Genomic DNA, 17,837 nt, shown 5'->3' on the forward strand with positions numbered 1-17,837 from the left:
CAAATGAGCAGCATGTTTGGCTTTCCCACCTGATTTTTGTACTGCAGCTCATCTCGCGCATTGTTTCCAATACAAACATCATCTACGCTGACTTGGTGAGTTACACAGACGCTATTCAATGCTATCCAATTGGCAAGTACTTTTGTTAAAGTGTTGCATGATTGGCTGACAGGGCCCCGAGAGGCGTGGCTTCCACATGGAGCAGCACAGGAATGCTGTTCCCATGCTCAGGTGACGCCTTCTGTCTCTCCTCAAGGACATTTACACTCACCTGCTCAATAATTCTTCATTTTGGGAATGGATTTTTGATACTTTTTTTTTGTAAATATGAAGAGGCATGAGGCATTAAGTGGTCAAGTCTTGCTGATTATTTGGGGGCTTTCTTTTACTGGTAAGTATAACTCTTGTTTTTATAGTTGGCTTGCCATGATTTCCTATTCAACTTTTTCATCACTAACTAGAAATCTTGCTTTTTTTTTCAATGTGATTTAATTTAAAAAAAATCTCATTTGACTTTTTAAAAAAAGAAATGCATATCCATTTCATGTATAAATATTTTAAATTCATAAATGTTTAGCAAATACTACTTTTATATATACACAATATTTTGATTGACACAATGAAACTTTAGTTCAACTGAATCCTTATTTAAAGGAATGTCCATAAATGAAAGAATTATATGGTGCTACATCCTGTTTTTGTGTGTGTGCATGCGTGTGCGCGTTGCTGATATTAGCCTGTTTAGAGGGGGCACATACAATAGGCAAATGATGAGTTTGGATTTCATTACCATGATCTTCATGGAGTTGGGAGGCGTTGGGGGGTTGCGGCTAGATGAGTGACTTCTACCTGCTGGTAAATGGAACCCAGAGTGGCAAGAAAAACCACCTGTAAAGACAAAGCATTTTCACTCATGGATGCAGCACTTCACACACTAAAGATAATATCCGAGTAATCAAGGATACGCCCCTTATCAGAAATTACCACTTGCTAAAAAAAAAAAAAAAATGAATCTGTGCATGCATGCAACAATTATTAGTGCAACTCTTCTTACCTTTTAACTTTTGAACTGGGGGGGGGGGGTTTATAAGTGGCACACAGAGTTGGGGAAAAAATGCAATAAAAGGCTTTTCAGTCATGGAAGCAGCACTTCATACCCAAAAGAGAAGCAATCGAGCCAAGTCTATTTAGTAAATTAGCCAAATTGTAAAGAGCTCGCAGGCAATTTTTTGTGTACAAATTATTAAAATGCCTTTTTTTTTTTTTTCAACCTACTGTATTTTGCCTGTTTTCAAACCATCAGGTGCTCACGGGCAGCTGCTCGTGTCCGCGCTGGGCGCCACCAGAGTGGACACCCTCGCAGGCACCAACCTCACCCTGGCCGTGTCCTTTAGCGGGGCGCCAGACCCGGCTGTGACCTGGTTCAAAGGTCGCCTGCCCGTGGTCTCCTGGACGGTGGGCTCAGATGCCCCCCCGGATGTGGCGGAAGAATACTGGGAAGTGCTGAAGCTCGAATCCAACGGATCCCTCAGCTTTGTCAACGTGCCGTTAGGCTACGATGGAGACTACACGGTGGAGATGACCAAGTCTGGATTGGGCACTGATTCCTCCAATTTCACTCTGAGGGTTTTTGGTGAGTGTGAGCAAGTCAAAATATTTCCACTTTTTTCAACCTTAATATTAGGAATCTTAAAATTTATTTTCATATAAAAAAAAAGTCCTATATTACGATATATAAAAAAAAAAATCTTAAGCGCTATTTTGATTTCTTCTCCTATTTCAACTTTCTTGAACATTTTAACCTCAAAATATTGTGATAATTTTTTTCTTAAAATATTTGAAATAATTATTAAAATATGAGGCTGTTTCAATTTTTGAAAATGTATATTAACATCATCTGATGTTCTTTTCTTGAATAAATGCATCCTGTAATGTCTATTTCTAAAAATAAAAAATACAACTTTTTTCAAAAAATAAAATCCCAAATTTCTTTTTCCATTAAAAAAACATTCATATCATTCATCAGGATAGAGAAGACTATTTCAAAAACCTTTTTCTAAAACTAAAATCTAAAATATTGCATTTGTTCCTACTTTTTTTTTTACTTCTTACTTTGCTTTAAAAATAACAGTTAATTAAAAAAAACTTCATAACCTTCGTTTTTTTTCTTGAAATAATACATATTAATTTTGTTATGACTTTTGACAAAAAAAAAAAAAATCTTCTGAAAACAAACTCAGAAATTATTTTCAAACGAATGAATTAAACTTGAATCACTTCCTACATTTCTATTCAGTAATTTGTTGGGTTTCTCCCTCAGAACTCTTTAAGAACGCGACGTTGACCGCTTCGCCTGACTTAATCCAAGAGGGCAGCGAGCAGCTTCAGCTGCGGTACCGCATGCTGCGAGGCGTGGTGGAGCAGCAGTTGTGGTTCTTCAACGGCCGCCGCATATCTGAAGGAGAAGGCGGCTCACGTTACTCGCTGCGGCCCGGCAACCTAGTGCTTCGCCAGCCCCGCCGGAACGACACGGGACGGTACACCGTGTCGTTGAGCAACCCCTTTAGCGGCGTGACGCTACACTTGAATGTCACCGTTTTGTGTACGCCGATTTTATTTCAAATTGATCTATTTGCAAAGAGTGTAAAAGTACTCGGAATCTGTGCTTCAGGAAAAGTGCAAAAAATAGAATTGGAGGACACCTTTTGTATTCCATTTAATTGCAATATTTTCTATTTGGGTCAATTCCAGATGGTCCAGATGAGCCCACGCTCCAAATCAGACCAATTCAGGACTTTTACGTATCAGGAGATTGGCTCACCTTGTACTGCCAGGCGGATGGGTCACCGCAGCCCACCGTCAAGTGGAAGTTTGGTGGGGAGACCCTGCCTGATAACCACATGGGTGTCCTAAATCTCACCGCAGTGCAGACCAGTCAAGGCGGCCTTTATACCTGTGAGCTGCGCAACCAAAGGACAGGAGCGCAACGACAGCAGACCATCTTGCTAAACGTTTATGGTATGTTTTTTTTTTTTTAAATCATTATTTATTTGTTTATTATATATTTATTCTTTTGGGGAGGGGTTGTCCCCGTCAAAAAATGTTAAATGGTGTGTGCTGATTCCTTTCATTTTTAGCACAGCTACATCTCCAGTTATGAGGGTGTGCACACTTTTGCAGCCGCATCATCTTAGATGTTTTTCTTCCCTCCTTGAGTTTTTATTTATTTATTTATTTTTTTTAGGTTTTGAAGCTTCATATCACAAAATTGTGGCATTTGAACAGGGCTGTTACATTTTATATATGCACTGTAGTCTTGAGTTATATTTGTAAACTGATTGATTTGTAAAATTTTAATTTTGTATCATAATAGTATGCCTTTTTTTTAAAGATTTTATGATTTTTCAACTTGTATTTTTTTACCACTGCTTTGTTGTAAATTTTACATTTTATTCCCATAAAATTATTATTTTATTAATTAAAATTATGATTTTATAAATTTTAAATTATGACTTTATAAACTTTTACCATAACTTTATCATTTTATCCTTGAAAATATTAATTTAATAATTACAACAAAAAAAAATCATTTTCCCCATAAGCATACCCAATTATCCTCAAAGAATTCCAATTTTTAATTTTTTTTCACAAACTGTTAAACCTCACCGAACGTTACGAGAACAAATTTGTCATTTAACGAAAATACATTAGCCATGTTCTCGGGTACAGAAAGCCCTCCAGGAAGCCCGCGGTGTTCTGTGGCATCCGAGGGCAACCAAAGCTTGTGGTACAGCTGCCAGTGGTCGGGCGGCACACCACCTGCCAGGTTGGCCTTCCCGGATTTCCACGACAGCAGTAACCTGGAAATCTTGACTCTGACCGTCAACGCGTCAAGCGAACTGGACGGGAGAATTGTCACTTGCCAGGCACAGCATCCCGTGCAAAACAGCAAATGTAACGTTACGGCCGGTAGGTGCCAACTGCATGACTTATAATATATTAATTACTCTCTAAGAAATGTCATATTGTCATCATGTTATTTTGCAAAAAAAAAAAAAACAGACATTCACATTTTTCTGCGTGTTTTTTTTTGTTGTCAAAAATGTCCCACTAATCTTGTGATTTTTTTTTTTAATTCCTTGAACTACAATTCTACTATATTATATTGTCTTTTTTAAAAATATTTAATTCAGTGATTTTAACTAATTTTAATGTCTGATGATGATTTTTTTCGAAAAGAAAACCAATTAATTTTTTTCTCAATTACCAAATAAGATTTTTTGTATTTTTTTTTTATTTGTCAAAAAGAGAGACACATTTTTTTTTAACTTTTCTTGAATTAGAATGACATCAATCCTGTGGTATGATTATTTCTCAAATCAAAAACAACTTTACCATTTCATTTTTTTTCCCCCCTTATTCCGTAAAAAGAACATTCACTCTTGTAATCGACAGACTTTTTTTCCGACGGTTCATCTTTTACCTCACGGGTGGCGCCGTCCCTTTCAATTTATTTCTCCTCCCAGAAAATATTCCCCAAAAAAGTATGAAATTTGACTTTGTGAAATTCTTACGATGGTTTGTCATTATTTCAAAACGGCCTATATTAATATATAATGCAGCCTGACAAGTTCAGCCAAAATGATAAACCGAGTGATTGTCTCCCTCTCAGAGAGTCCGCAGAACTTCCTCCCGACCGTGAGAACTGACGTGGACTCTGAGGGCAAAATAGTGGTGAGCATCCGGTGCCTCAGCCGGGCCACGCCCCCCGCCGCAGTGTTGTGGTCCCGAGGCGGCCAGCCGCTCCTTGACGGCGACCTCATAAGTGACGACACCACCCGCCTCCGCATCCGTCATCGCAACGTCAGCGTGCTCCTCCTCCAAAACTACACCTGCACCTGCCGAAACCCTTTGGGCGGCCGCAGCAAGCTCGTCCATTTGCAAGGTAGTCGATTCCAAAAATGTGAATATTTTGGGAGACTAAGGCCTTCTTTCTTAAAAAAAAAAAAAAGACGATATGACTCTTTTTAAGGATTAAATGAGGCATTATTGTTTTCACGTTCATCTAAAATAATATACGGAATTTAATCTTGTACTATTAAGTTATAAAATGAGACCAGATGCTTGCAATTTTTACCTTTTTTTTTTTTTTTTACTAAATAAAAAATCTTACTTTATTCTTGTAATACTAACTTAACTATAACCAGCAGCGTAATTATTTTGAAATTATGCTGATTAAAAAATATGTTTTTGTGAAATTAACCCACTACCACCATAATGATTTTTTTTAATTCTCTTAATATTACACTGTTATTTTGAATGAGTTAGCTTCATATTACAACTTGCGTTCATGGAAAAAAAAAGACTTGAAACTTGTAATATTGCAACAATGTCGTGCCGAAAATAAACATTTATTCATATAATATAATAAATGTATAATTGTCATTTTCAAAACAACAGTTAAATTGCTAAAATGCATCCCAAATATTTTAGTTGTCTTGTAACATTTCTCTTTTTTTCTCAAAAAGAAAAAAAAAACATTGTGGTTTAATTACATATTACTTTTTTTTAATTCGCATACTTGGAATCCTCACCTGTCACTCAACTAATATTGAAAGCATTTACCAGCATAATGCTTCTACTGTATTGTGCCTCTAATTCCCAAAACTTCACATTCCCTAAGTGAAAGGCAACAAAGAGGCCTCAGATGGCGTGAGCAAACCTGCGCTTGCAAGTTCCTGTGGAACAAAGCGCTTCACTGTTGACAATTGATTGCGCCTCCGCACTCCCAATCTCTCCAGAGCCGTCCGTCTCCAGTTTCAGTTTGTTCCCGAATAAGGACGGAACCATCGTCATGTTGATCTGGGAAGTCCCGCCCACCTCCATCGTCACAGGTAAATTATAAATAATAATTTGTCATCGTCGCAACCCACCCGACTCGTTCTGATGCGTTCATGTCAGCAAATGTGCTTAGGAAAGACGCATTGTGAGGATCAATATTTGCTGTAAACATTGTGTCATTCAGGAGTGTTGTGTTTTGGGGGAAAACACATTCCGAGTGTAGAAAACCGCACGTCACAAGTGTTATAATGTAAGGCCAGCATAAAAAAGCGACAATCAATTTTGGTTGCCTCAACACGGAATATAAACACGTTTGGATGTAGGTTTTGACATCCAGATGAGCGGACCGGCCTTGGTGAATGGTGGCGCGAATGTCAGTCAGACCAAAGGCAGCGCCGACGCGTTCCGGACCATCCTGGCCAAACCCGGCTCGGCCCGAAGCGCCGATGTCTTCAACCTGGATCCCAAATCCACGTATCGCTTCCGGGTTCTTCCTCGAGCTCTGATGACAGAGGGACGGCCAACGAAAGCCCGCCGGATCGGCCCTGGTATGCAAAAACATGACAATTAGACTTAATTGCAAATATATGTATATAACAATATTATTATTATTATTATTATTATACAGGAGTGTTTTTTTTTCTTCATTCTTTTTTTTTTTTTTTTTTTTTTTTGGCCACAGCTGAGGGTCTGAGTGGTCCGGCCATTGCGGGCATCGCAGCCGGAATCCCATGCAGCCTCCTCTTCCTGCTTCTCCTGTGCGGCCTCGTCTATTTGGCTGTCTACTGGAGCAGAGCCAAAAGACGGCATGCAAGATATCCGGTGTCCAGAACTGCTGACAAGGTTTTTTTTTTTTTTTACATTTTATTTATTTATTTATTTATTTATTTTAGTCATCATCCCTAGCTGCCATTAGAGTAGTGACCAAGCCTGCCCCCAACGGCGAAAAAACATTGGTGACACCCACCTAAAAAAATGTTCGTTGCCCATGCAAAAGAGGCTTGAATTGACAATTTTGTTGCTGTCCCCATTTTGACCACCAGGTGTCTGTATAACACAGATATTCATAATAAACAAAGAAGAGTTTCAAAGTAAGTGATTGGAAAATATGTAATTAGTTTTTTTTTGTTTTTTTTTCACTTTTTTCCAGGTTACGACCACCCAGACGCAGACGCCTCACAATCTGTTGCCAGGCGGCGCCAAGTCTCCGCCCGACTACAACAGACTACGTCCGGTGCGCTTTCCCATCGTCTTTGCCTCATTTATTGAAAAAAAAAATCAGAAACAAAAATCAGAAACAAGCAGTTTCTTGTCTTGCAGACGCCGTCCAGCCTTTCAGTGGCCCCGCCTCCTTTCGTCCCCCCGCCGCCCGTCAGAGTTGCGACAACAGTCTGAGCCAGTAGAATGTTGTACAGTAGGCTTTGTTTTTCATGTTCTATAATAACGGGCTTCTTATACATTCTCTAATAGTGTATAAAATCTTTCCAGGAATACATTTTTACACTACTCAAATTTAACTGCAGTTTATGCTAATTTTGTGACCATATTTAGTTTTTGAATTAGTATTAGTGCATGATTTAATATTCCTAAATTGAATGGTTTTGCAAGTCATTCTATGTTGTTAATTACAATAAACATTTTTTTGATACAGTATTACATTTTTGGGGGTGGGTTGAAAATGATAAAAAAAAAAATTTTTTATATTTTTCATGTGAATTTTAATGGCCGTCATTTCTACCTGCATTTTAGCTATTCGCGGTCCGTTGTGTCCCTATCCTCTGCAAAATGCTATTATTATTCATGCCACATTCCTTTTGTTGACTAATATGGATTTATTTTTATATTTTGAATAGTAAAATGTGTATTTTTTTAAATTATTTTATTTTAATTTTTTTAATATAAATCTTTTGTTAATGTTTCATTAAAAGAATGTTGAGTACATTTTATTTGCTTTTGATTTGTTGATTGGTTTACTAAAATTTCAAAAAAATGTATATAAATATGGACTGTTTTATAAGTTCAAATAAAAAAAAATATAATTATTAGTTTTTTTAAATCTGGGGGTCTTTTTTATTTTAATTATATTTGGTGATTTTCATGATTAAAAACTGTTAAAAAAAATTATGTAAAAATAATTTTTTTAAAAAGTTAGAGCTATCAATTTATTAATTAGTTGAAAATTTTTTAGACCATTATATGACAAAAAAAAAGTCAAATAAAAGACTCATTTCAGCATTTATGTAAATACACATTTTATTGCGTTTTAAAGTTCTCCTGTGTATTTTCCACCGGGAAGCGGTTGTGGTCGTCACTTTTGTCGTCCCCGACGACCTGTCCGTGCCTCGCCTTCAACGTGGGCCAGCCACTCTTCTGCACTCGTGCATCCTGTAGGCACACATGTAGAATATACCTGCAACACAAAACACCAAAATGCTTTCAAAACTGATTTGGAATGCGCATTTTTGATTTTTGATGTACCCGCAAAGAAGGTCATGAGCAGCGCCACCCATCCCAGGATGTACGACCACGAGAAGCGCCAGTCGCCGAAGCGCTTGCCCAGGAAGTTGACCGTCACCCCCGTGTAGATGGCCATCGCCAGCAGCACGAACAGCGCTACGTCCGGTAACAAAGTAACACTTTCAAACTCCCGACTTTGACGTTTATTAACATGACTTGATTTGTTTTGCCGCCACCCACTTGACACGAAAAACATGATGCCGGCGGCAAAGGAGCGGTTGAACCTCTCGAAGGCTGAGAAGTGAGCGAAGGACAGGATCCCCGCGATGATGCCAGCGAAGCAGGACATGGCTGAGAGGATCATGAAAGCACGTGTGGCGTTCCAGTAGGCTGAAAAAACAACCGGGTGCAACATTTTAGTTTAATTGTGTATGTCGAATAAATGTCACCGATTTGAATTGAACTAAAATTGTGTTTTAATTTAATTCAAATCATTCCAGCTCCACCAATAAAAAAAACAAAAAAACACCAGCATTTTTGCTGTTACAATTTTAATTAAGTATAAAAAGTCTACACACCCCTGTTCAAATGTCTGGTGTTTGGGACTCGTGCGGGGGGGGGGATATTTCCGAGATTGTAAAGTAAAAATAAACATTTAAGCTAATGAGGTTGCAAAAGTTTGCACACCCTCATAGCCGATCACTAGCTAATTTCTAATGGGGGTCAGCACAAATCAGCCTCAATTTAAAGTCAGGCAGCACACTATATCGTCATGTCGAAAATGGAATGTGCAATAAGTGTGTCGCAAAGATGTGCAATAAGTTTCATGTAGAATCGTATCCTTTTGTGTGACTTGGACCAATCAGATGCAGCCTTAAATGCATATCGCCATCCAATAGATGAACCGTATGTAACGTTCCTAACACAAATTTTATATATACACAAAAAACTGACATTTGAACAGTGAAAGGGTGTGGTGACTTTTGATATTCATTTTTCAAGATGTTGCCGTTATTAATACACAATATCCTGCTCTCACTTACCGATGCTATCCGTCTGCATGTGGCACTTTCCCGACATGCAGTAGCGCCACAGGCCCTGGTGAGCGAAGCTGCCCGACAGCCGGTACTGCATCCAGTAGTCGGTGGCCGTGGAGACCACCAGCAAGATGTTCCCCACGATGGCGCAAAACAGCCCCCCTCCCATGAAGCTGTACATCGTGAGCGAGAGCCTCGGACGGCTGATGTGGGCTCCTGGCGACATGGAGGTGAGTCATTACAGCACTGAGCCCGTTCTGTACGCTGGTAATTAGCCCTTTTCATGTTTATTTTGTCACTGGTGATTGCTTAGCAGGTCTTAATAAAATTAAATTCCAAGTTGCTTTCCCCTGATCCTATGGCATGTATTTCAAATCAAAGTAAATAAAGCTAGGCCATCGGTGTATATATATATATTTTTTTTATTGAATTCATTGTTGCAGACATGTTTAAAATAAATAATTAAAGCAAGTTTACCCCCCACCCCTTTTTTTATTTTTTTTAATTTAATTTTCTTTGATGAGGCGATGATCGTTTTTCTTATTTTGTCACTCTGGGAACTACAAATCCATTCAGAAAATACGGACATAAAAAATGTATTTGTTTAAATATATCTGACATTACAGTTTTGGGTTTTAAAAATGATGCACAAAAAAATTAACGAAACAAAAATAGTATGATTGTTTTCAAGATTCTGCTCCTTCCTTGTTTCTTTTATGATGACGTTTCATATATTAGTTCGTCTTCGCTTCAAACCATCCATTTTGTCTTACTGCAGCAGTTAAAAAAAGTTTTATTTATCAAACCTGCTGCATTAAAAAAAAAATCCATCAATTGTCTTTTAAATCAGCTCACTGTTTAAAAAAAAAATACTTCAGGATCTACCTGGCAGTAGCAAAACTGTTGAAAATTATAATTGTCTTGTGGTCTCTTAATTTTTTCCTAGATTTAATAAATACACAAATTGAACAACAAATGCTCCAAATAGTCGTAATTAAACAACAATTTCAGTGCTATTCGGATTATTTATTTATTTATTTTTATTTATTTATTTATTTTTTATGACACACACTCATCAATCTATACATTATGGATGATATTTCCCCATTAAAAAACGTCGCACCTTACCTTAGTTCCTCAGGCAGCGAGAGTGACCGAGAGTTGAAGCCGACGAGCAAGCGCGACGTCAAAAAAGGACCCCCGAGGCCCAAGTCCAAAAAGTTATCCCCTGCACTTTTCTGTCGATGGAGGCAAAATTCTTTCGTGGCGGGCTGGGTGTGTTTTGGGGATGCTGCTGCCGCCGGTGTTGAGTGGGGGGGCAGGGTGGTGAGCGGCGGGCGACGGGCGGGTTCTTCTGGAAAAGCCGGCATGTGCAAAGGCTTGCACTACTGCTCTGCTCAATGGAAGCTGCTGAGGCGAACGTTTTCTTTCACGGACCATCGGGGGGGAAAACGAGGGGGCGCCTATCAGGGCCAAAAACGACATGCAGCATGGGCTAAATTAATATGGGGGTCGTTTTCAAATAATTTGATCAATAACAGACGGTAAAGACGCGGAATTTACTGTGTTGAATTTTTGACACTTTTCATTCCAAAAAAAAAAGTAAAAATATAAAGGAATAATTTTAAAAATTTAAGGACCAAATTTTGTTTTTTTCAGGATTTGAATCATGTTTTCTGAAGATGCAAATTCCATTTTTGGACTTTTGGCGGATTTCACTCTGATTGCTTAAAATGTCTTTTCCATGTAAGCAAACTAACGATGTCTTTGCCGTTAATGCCACCGAAGAGAGCGTCAATTGTTTGCATGCTGAAGTGCCAGCATGTGGCAGACATTTTGCATAAAAAAATAAATAGCGGACAGCAAGATAAATGGTGTGTTTGCTGAGATGTGTTTGAGTTTGTGAAAGTGTCCGAAGTATGACTTTCGCGATTGTGTGACGACAAAAGTGTAGCGCTGTTAATGAGTAGTTACGTTCCTGAGGCCCTTTTAGCCACAGATTCTGAAGGGCCGCACACAAAAATGGTGCACGTCACACTTTTTTTTTTTTTTTCGAACCTGTTTATGTCTTTGCCGTTATGTAAAACGGCTATTGACGGTGTTTTTTTTTTTTTTTTTTTTTTTTTGAAGCTCGAAAACACAAGCGAGAGCAGTTTTAACAGTCAATTTATGTAATTGACTATTCTGTAAATTTATTTTGTATTTTATGTATTTTTTATTTAACCAATCCACATATTATTTTTTTAAATAATATTTAATAATAAATCATATAAATAATATTATCTGATCAGATTTCTGATCTGATATATTTTTTTTAAACACTTAAAACAAATGTAATTGATTATATTAATTTGTGAGTTTATTGTTTGCGCTTTATTAGTTACTCTTAATTTCAATTTTGTTGTGGTGTTAGAAATTTGCATTTGTTTACTTTTTTAATTTTAGTTTTTTATCTTCCTTTTTCTCTCCAAGCACATTTTTGATAATGAGAAATATTTTATTTAGTATTGATTTGATCTGATCTATCATCCGTGTCATTTAATCTTATGTTTTACGAATGCATTTTTTTCATCATTCATTGCATTTTCTTTTCAACTTCATATAACAATTTAATTTGGGGATTTTTATTGATTTTTCTATTTTCAATTTTGCAGAATCTCTCTGCCATTTGAAGATGTCTTTTTATACATACAATTTTGACATATCGCGTCTTTTAAAATCAGCGTGGTGGTATTTGTTATTCATGCCAACCAATCGTGAGCTCCCACAAGATGACCGCGCTCTCCGAACATCCTGTAGTTTGTTTTTCCGCTAAGTTTAGTTTTCATGGAGAAGTGTTTCTTGCTGAGGTGGTCCAACTACCTTGTTCCTGTTCCTCTCTCATGTCATGTACATGATGTCGGCCTTCTCCACACGCTCCAAAAAAACAATTATAATGGGAGATTATTATTTAAATGGTATCAAGGGGGAGAAAATATTCAAAACAAGCGGCGAAAATGTTCTTTTATTTTTGACGCTTTATTTAAAAATGAATGGAAATTAGTTGGACATTTGCGGTGACCTTTTATAGTTGCCAAAGTAACCAAAAAATATCTAATATGAAGATGTCATTTATTTTACTCAATTGAGGGCGTACACATTTTTATAATAAATTAAATGAAAAGTATCATCAGGAAACTTGAAAATATTCCTATCGAATGTTGATTTTTGCAGGCGTCCCCAATGAATTGTCCGCTGAGGATCTACAGAGCGAATTTTAGGAAACGGTGTAAGGGTGACTCATGTGTGGCCGTCACATGTGGCCTCGGAAACTCTTCCACACGCACAAAGTTGTCCATTGCGTTTGATTCAAGTCAAGTCATGTGACTCGATACGCTCCTGTGCCGGCATTGCCGATCTTTGAGAAACTTTGAAAATCAGATCAATAAAAACAAGGACTGAGCGTGAGGCGATTATGAGGCAAAGTGGAATTGTGAAATCATGTCGGGTTCCTTCGTCCTAAATCCGCTTCTTCTTCCTCTTCTTGTTCAGTGTTGACAGAGGAGTCATATGCATGAGGACGCCGTCGTCGCACTCATGTGGCCTCTGCTCTTTGGTGAGTAGAAATCAGAATAATATATATTAAATATATTAAATATTGTCAATAGTTGTACTACTTGCAGGGTATTATGGTCATTATGCAGGAAAGTAAAAATTTTTTAAAAAAGCATAGTTTTGGTGGCGTTGTCAATAAAAATGTCAATAAGTACAAGATTTTTTTTTTTTTAATTATGATTTTTTTTAATTCTTTTTTGACAAAACATAATGGTATGTTTTTTTTAAATATATATATATATATATATATATAATGTAAATTCATCAGATTGTATTTATATAAAATATTATTTATTTTGTCCAATTAATTGTATTATTATTAATGTGGAAATAATTACCAGTAAATAGATGGAGAAAAAAAAAAAATATATATATATATATATATATATATATATATATATATATATATATATATATATATATATATATATATATATATATATATATATATATATATATATATATATATACACACATACTGTATATATCCAAATTAAATTTTTTTCACAGTTGTTGGATGTACCAAATGTACAGTATGTCGTCATTATTTTCTGTCCTGTGCACCTAAACAGCAGCCGCGTTTGCGGGCGTTCTGGCTTCACTGGAGTCGTCCATGCCCGACCGAGTGCTCGCAGTGGTGGGCTCGTGCGTGCTCATCCCCTGCGCCTTCACGCCCTCAGCAAAGAAACCTGCAGAGGTGGAGGTTCGCCTGCGAGGTCACAGCCGCTTCTCTTTGTTCCGCCAATCCCGCGTGGCATTCAACAGCGAAGACATGGGTGAAGTCAGCGACGTCTTCCGGGGGCGTACGTCACTGTCGGGTCTGGTGACGGCGGGGGACTGCTCGTTGAAGATGGACCAGGTCAGCGTTGAGGACGCCAGGATGTATGATGTCTCTCTGAAGAGGACTGGAGACTCCGCTTGGGGCAAGGCCAAGTCTTTCAGTTTGGACGTCGTGGGTGAGTCGGGCCGTTTAGGCAGCAAATAAGTTAGCTAGTTGGGTCTGAATTAACCCGCTACTTTCCCAGAACCGTCCTTCACCAAATGTCTCCTTCCTCTCTGTTTTCTATCATCCATCTTACTTAATATTTCTCTGACAGGCCGTCGATGCGGCATACATGTCAAATTAACTAAAAAAAAAAATCATCTTCACTGACAGACACCCCCGAGGCTCCCGTAATCGGCGGCGTTTCATCAGCCGCAGATGGGCAGGTGGTCACTTTCAACTGTAGCGTCAGCTACCAGTGCCCCACCAGGCCACCGACTCTGCGCTGGAAATGGGACCGAGGTGTTCATCCGGTGGGGGACCAGGAGGTGCGGACCCTCTACACCCAAGACCAGCGACTGCTGCTGCAGACCTCGCTCACTTTCAGGGTGTCGCGCCGGGTGAAGACGAGCCTACGGTGTGAGCTCAGCTACCCAAGAGCCAATATGGTGGCCGCCTCCAAGGATCTGCATGTGACGTGTAAGCAGCTGTCATGCAAAAACTAAATCAATGATTATTCATCCTTCCTTTGGGGGACAGAAGTAATTGTGCCCCACTCTCATTTTTTACGTTAGATTGCCTGATACATGACAACAAAAATATAATTACTCTCAAAAAATAAATATTATTAAATATATTTTATTACATATATTTATATGAAAATATGTTTAATTTTAAAATAATATTTAATAAAATAAGACGAATATAAATTAAAACCCTCACTCTCAAAATTTCAACGCATATGCTTTTTGTTGGTCAGCAAGATTGCTGTATATGACTTTTCTCTCTGGAGTTGTGCCCTAAGAATTCTGCCTAGCAACAAGTGACCACGCAAATGTTTTACTTTTTTTTCGTTAAAGAAATTTTATCTGTGTTTTTGTTGTGGAATAATTTTTTTTTTCAATGGGGTGTGCACCAAGATCAAGTCTGTACCACAAATTCTGCCTAGCAACAGATGATCACTAATTTTTACATGTCAGATACATGACACGTCTCTGTCCGATTTAAAAAAAAAAAAAAAAAAAAAAAAAAAAAAAAAAAAAAAAATTCTCATTTATTCATAGAAAAATCATTAATTTTTTTCTTTGTATTTCTGATTTTAACAAAAATACCTCTACTTTATTTTTTACATATATAGCCAATTGTTGAAATGTTTTGTATTTTACATTAAATATATTATTTTGGCTTTGTCTTATAAACTAAAAAAAAAAAAACTCTCAAAATGTAGTCATTATTTAGATATTCTATTCTATTATTTGGACTGCGGCATTATGTGTAATAATGTAAAAAAGAGTTTTCATTTCTTGTTGGGACAGTGCCCTACAAAGACATTTCAACATAACCAACAATAAATTTGATTTCCCACTCCGCAGTCCCACCCAAAGATGTGACGGTCCAAGTCCAGACGCTGATGGTTCAGGAGGGGGGCAGCGCTCTGCTGGCCTGCTCGTGTAAAGCTGACCCGCCGGTGTCCGAGTACCACTGGTCCTACATCCACCACGGCCGCACAGTCCTCCTGGGCCAGCGCACGCACACCATCCGCCTGTACAACGTGACGCGGGACACAGCGGTCCAATGCGTGGCCGAGAACCTGGTTGGACGTGCCCAGTCGCGGACCACCGTCCTCAATGTTCAATGTAATTTTGCGTTCGGGGCAAAATGTGTGTCAAAAAAATTAAGTTACCACATAAAATATATTATTTTTATCACCATAAATAGAAAAAAAAAAGTTTTGTATGGTTAGGATAAAACTATTGTGTTAAACCTTTAATAAATGATCTGAAAGTAGGATTTTCCCGATTTTTCCCTGCAGCCACAAACGCATCATACTTGATCTTCCTGCATTTTATTTAACCACATAATGAATCTAAAATAATTTCGTCTGACTTCTCTCTTCCAGATAAGCCTGTCATCCAGCGCCTCGCGTCGACTTGCGTGGAGGAGGATGAGGAGGTGCGCTGCGTCTGCTCGGCTCAGTCCAACCCGCATCCCACCATCAGCTGGCGTGTCAACGGCAGCGCTCCGCCACGCAGCTACAATGCCTCGTTCTTCGCCGACGCCCTTACGGCCACACTGAGGGGCCGCTTAGGCGGGGGGCCGCAGACGGTCACCTGCTTGGCCCTCAACACCCTCGGCAACGACTCTGTGATGCTGTTGCAGCACCAAACAGGAGGCGGTGAGTTCAAGTACACGTCATTTTGTAGGACATGGAGTAAAAAAGTCCATAGTACAAAAAAAACTTTGTATGAGAGGTTAGTTCAATAATTAATGTGATTAATAATAATGAAAAACAAAACTAATGAAATAACACAAATGTGTTTCAGATCAAATACAAGCAAAGATAAATTTTTATTTACATTTTGGAAATTATAAATATTTAGTATTTTGTGTTTTTGATAACTTCATTTTAAGTAAAAAAATATATAAATATAAAAATAAAAATACCAAAAAACAATTGATTGTCTTGTGTTTCCAAAACTGGTAAAATGTTAAAATGAATGTCTGTTTTGATCATTTAAAAAATAATTTTGCTTTGTAAAATAATTGTTATTGTGTTTAGGATTTAAAAAAAAAAAAACAGCAAAACTTTTTAGGTCATGTCTTATTTTTTTTAAAATACAAAAATATTTTTGCCTGTGTTTCAGATAAATAGAAAAAAAAGGCAATGGAAAAAAATATGTCAAATTAAAAAAAAAAATAAATAAAATATAATTTCATAAATGGACTAATTGCGCACCACCTATTCTGCCTAGCAACAGGTGACCATTTTCAACATCACTATGAATTTAAGTGTTTTAATAACCCCTTGTGCAGACTCTTGGCTGTTGCTGTGGTTTTTGGTTCCCGCTGCCGCCGTCATCCTGTCCGGCATCTCCCTGACCGTGCTCGTTTTTTTCTTCTGCTGCTATCGAAAGAAGTCCGGCAAGTAAGTCAATAAGATGAGCGCTCACTCGTTTGGGGGACGACTCTCAGCATAGGGCATGTCCGTCCTGTCAGACACATGCTGGGCGGACGTGCTTCCGGACCCGGACTATACCAGGCCCGCATGCCGGTCTACATCAACTGCTCGGAGGTGAGCCACGTGTACACCAACGGAAGCTACCAACTGCTCTACCAGAACTGCACGCCGCGCTTTGTGCGCACTAAGCAAGTATGCCAGCAACTACCAAGGAATTTATTTGCGTCAAAAAGAAAGATTAAATTAAATTTTATATATCAGAAGGACTAGCAGTTTTTTTTTTTTTTTTGCACAATTTTTCTATAAATAAAGTTGAGTGGAGTTGAGTCATCAGTCGAGCCAGTTCCTCATTCCACATTTGTGACGGTCTTCTTAAAATTGTTAGGTACGTCCAATTGGCAGAAGGGGCGGCGAGAGAAGACGAGGAGGTCCACGCAGAGGCGCGGACACACAAGTCACCGCCAGAGAGGCGCAAGCCGCCACCTCGTCTGAATCTGCCATCTACCTGGAAGTCCTCTAAAACCTACACTGAGTGATGACGACCCTTTGATGTTCCTCTGTACTCTTTTATTTATATGACAGACAAAAAAGAAGCTTCATTGGCTACTTTATCTTGTTTGATTGGATTGGAGCCACTCATGTGCACACAAATGGATTTTTGTAAAGCCGTTTTATGTTGTTCCATTAGAAGGAAGCCATGAAAAAAAGCTTAATTGCATTTTATCACAATGACTATGTACTGTACTATGTAGAAAACCCTCATTGTGGCTTTTAATCTTCTGGACAGAATCACATGTTCTGTATTGTTAAAATGTCACTTAAAAACAGTTAATAAAAATACTCTAAAAAAACAGAATTCATTCATGAATGTCTCTTGTGCTGATGTAATAAAAAAAAATACATAGAGAAATGTTACCTACTAAACAAAGAAAAACAGAAACTATTAAATAAACGTGACCACAAGCAA

At 38.1% G+C, this 17,837-nt stretch overlaps 3 protein-coding genes across 5 annotated transcripts; 2 read left to right on the top strand and 1 right to left on the bottom strand.

The window, feature by feature from the left end:
- Positions 1-110: 110 nt before the first annotated feature.
- Positions 111-7,516, top strand: vsig10l (V-set and immunoglobulin domain containing 10 like). The gene is made up of 11 exons (XM_088306317.1): positions 111-391; positions 1,304-1,633; positions 2,321-2,602; positions 2,752-3,018; positions 3,730-3,969; positions 4,673-4,945; positions 5,802-5,894; positions 6,165-6,389; positions 6,524-6,684; positions 6,992-7,075; positions 7,162-7,516. The coding sequence occupies exons 1-11, from the start codon at positions 328-330 to the stop codon at positions 7,234-7,236; spliced, it is 2,094 nt and encodes a 697-aa protein (XP_088162443.1). The 5' UTR covers positions 111-327; the 3' UTR covers positions 7,237-7,516.
- Positions 7,517-8,076: 560 nt separating this feature from the next.
- lim2.5 (lens intrinsic membrane protein 2.5) lies at positions 8,077-10,622 on the bottom strand. The gene is made up of 5 exons (XM_088306962.1): positions 10,464-10,622; positions 9,342-9,551; positions 8,539-8,688; positions 8,320-8,454; positions 8,077-8,251 (listed from the first exon to the last, which is right to left on the bottom strand). Exons 2-5 carry the CDS (start codon positions 9,514-9,516, stop codon positions 8,190-8,192), a joined length of 522 nt encoding a protein of 173 aa, XP_088163088.1. The 5' UTR covers positions 9,517-9,551; positions 10,464-10,622; the 3' UTR covers positions 8,077-8,189.
- A 2,071-nt stretch (positions 10,623-12,693) lies between these two features.
- Positions 12,694-17,688, top strand: psg4 (pregnancy specific beta-1-glycoprotein 4). Of its 3 annotated transcripts, none has more exons than XM_088307201.1 (8): positions 12,694-12,930; positions 13,615-13,885; positions 14,086-14,391; positions 15,285-15,548; positions 15,812-16,087; positions 16,726-16,837; positions 16,909-17,062; positions 17,256-17,688. In XM_088307201.1, the coding sequence occupies exons 1-8, from the start codon at positions 12,889-12,891 to the stop codon at positions 17,388-17,390; spliced, it is 1,560 nt and encodes a 519-aa protein (XP_088163327.1). In that variant the 5' UTR covers positions 12,694-12,888; the 3' UTR covers positions 17,391-17,688. The 3 variants fall into 3 exon arrangements, with proteins under 3 accessions (XP_088163327.1, XP_088163325.1, XP_088163326.1); XM_088307199.1 differs by having other exon boundaries at positions 12,880-12,930; positions 13,502-13,885; XM_088307200.1 differs by having other exon boundaries at positions 12,882-12,930; positions 13,610-13,885.
- The last annotated feature ends 149 nt before the right edge of the window (positions 17,689-17,837 follow it).

This window comes from Idiotropiscis lumnitzeri, chromosome 10 (assembly GCF_059441095.1).
Source record: "Idiotropiscis lumnitzeri isolate Australia: NSW breed Sydney's pygmy pipehorse chromosome 10, RoL_Ilum_1.0, whole genome shotgun sequence".
Taxonomy (NCBI): domain Eukaryota; kingdom Metazoa; phylum Chordata; class Actinopteri; order Syngnathiformes; family Syngnathidae; genus Idiotropiscis; species Idiotropiscis lumnitzeri.

What these genes read in the sequence shown, in the direction of transcription:
- psg4 (XM_088307199.1), top strand. Translation starts at nt 12,885, where the DNA reads ATGCATGAGGACGCCGTCGTCGCACTCATGTGGCCTCTGCTCTTTG. An exon ending in TTTCAGTTTGGACGTCGTGG is followed by an intron (nt 13,886 to 14,085) that starts GTGAGTCGGGCC and finishes CTTCACTGACAG; the next exon opens with ACACCCCCGAGGCTCCCGTA. An exon ending in GCTTTGTGCGCACTAAGCAA is followed by an intron (nt 17,063 to 17,255) that starts GTATGCCAGCAA and finishes TAAAATTGTTAG; the next exon opens with GTACGTCCAATTGGCAGAAG.
- lim2.5 (XM_088306962.1), bottom strand. Translation starts at nt 9,516, where the DNA reads ATGTACAGCTTCATGGGAGGGGGGCTGTTTTGCGCCATCGTGGGGAAC. An exon ending in CATGCAGACGGATAGCATCG is followed by an intron (nt 8,689 to 9,341) that starts GTAAGTGAGAGC and finishes TTGTTTTTTCAG; the next exon opens with CCTACTGGAACGCCACACGT. An exon ending in CATCATGTTTTTCGTGTCAA is followed by an intron (nt 8,455 to 8,538) that starts GTGGGTGGCGGC and finishes TACCGGACGTAG; the next exon opens with CGCTGTTCGTGCTGCTGGCG.
- vsig10l (XM_088306317.1), top strand. Translation starts at nt 328, where the DNA reads ATGAAGAGGCATGAGGCATTAAGTGGTCAAGTCTTGCTGATTATTTGG. An exon ending in TTGGGGGCTTTCTTTTACTG is followed by an intron (nt 392 to 1,303) that starts GTAAGTATAACT and finishes TCAAACCATCAG; the next exon opens with GTGCTCACGGGCAGCTGCTC. An exon ending in CAAGCTCGTCCATTTGCAAG is followed by an intron (nt 4,946 to 5,801) that starts GTAGTCGATTCC and finishes CAATCTCTCCAG; the next exon opens with AGCCGTCCGTCTCCAGTTTC.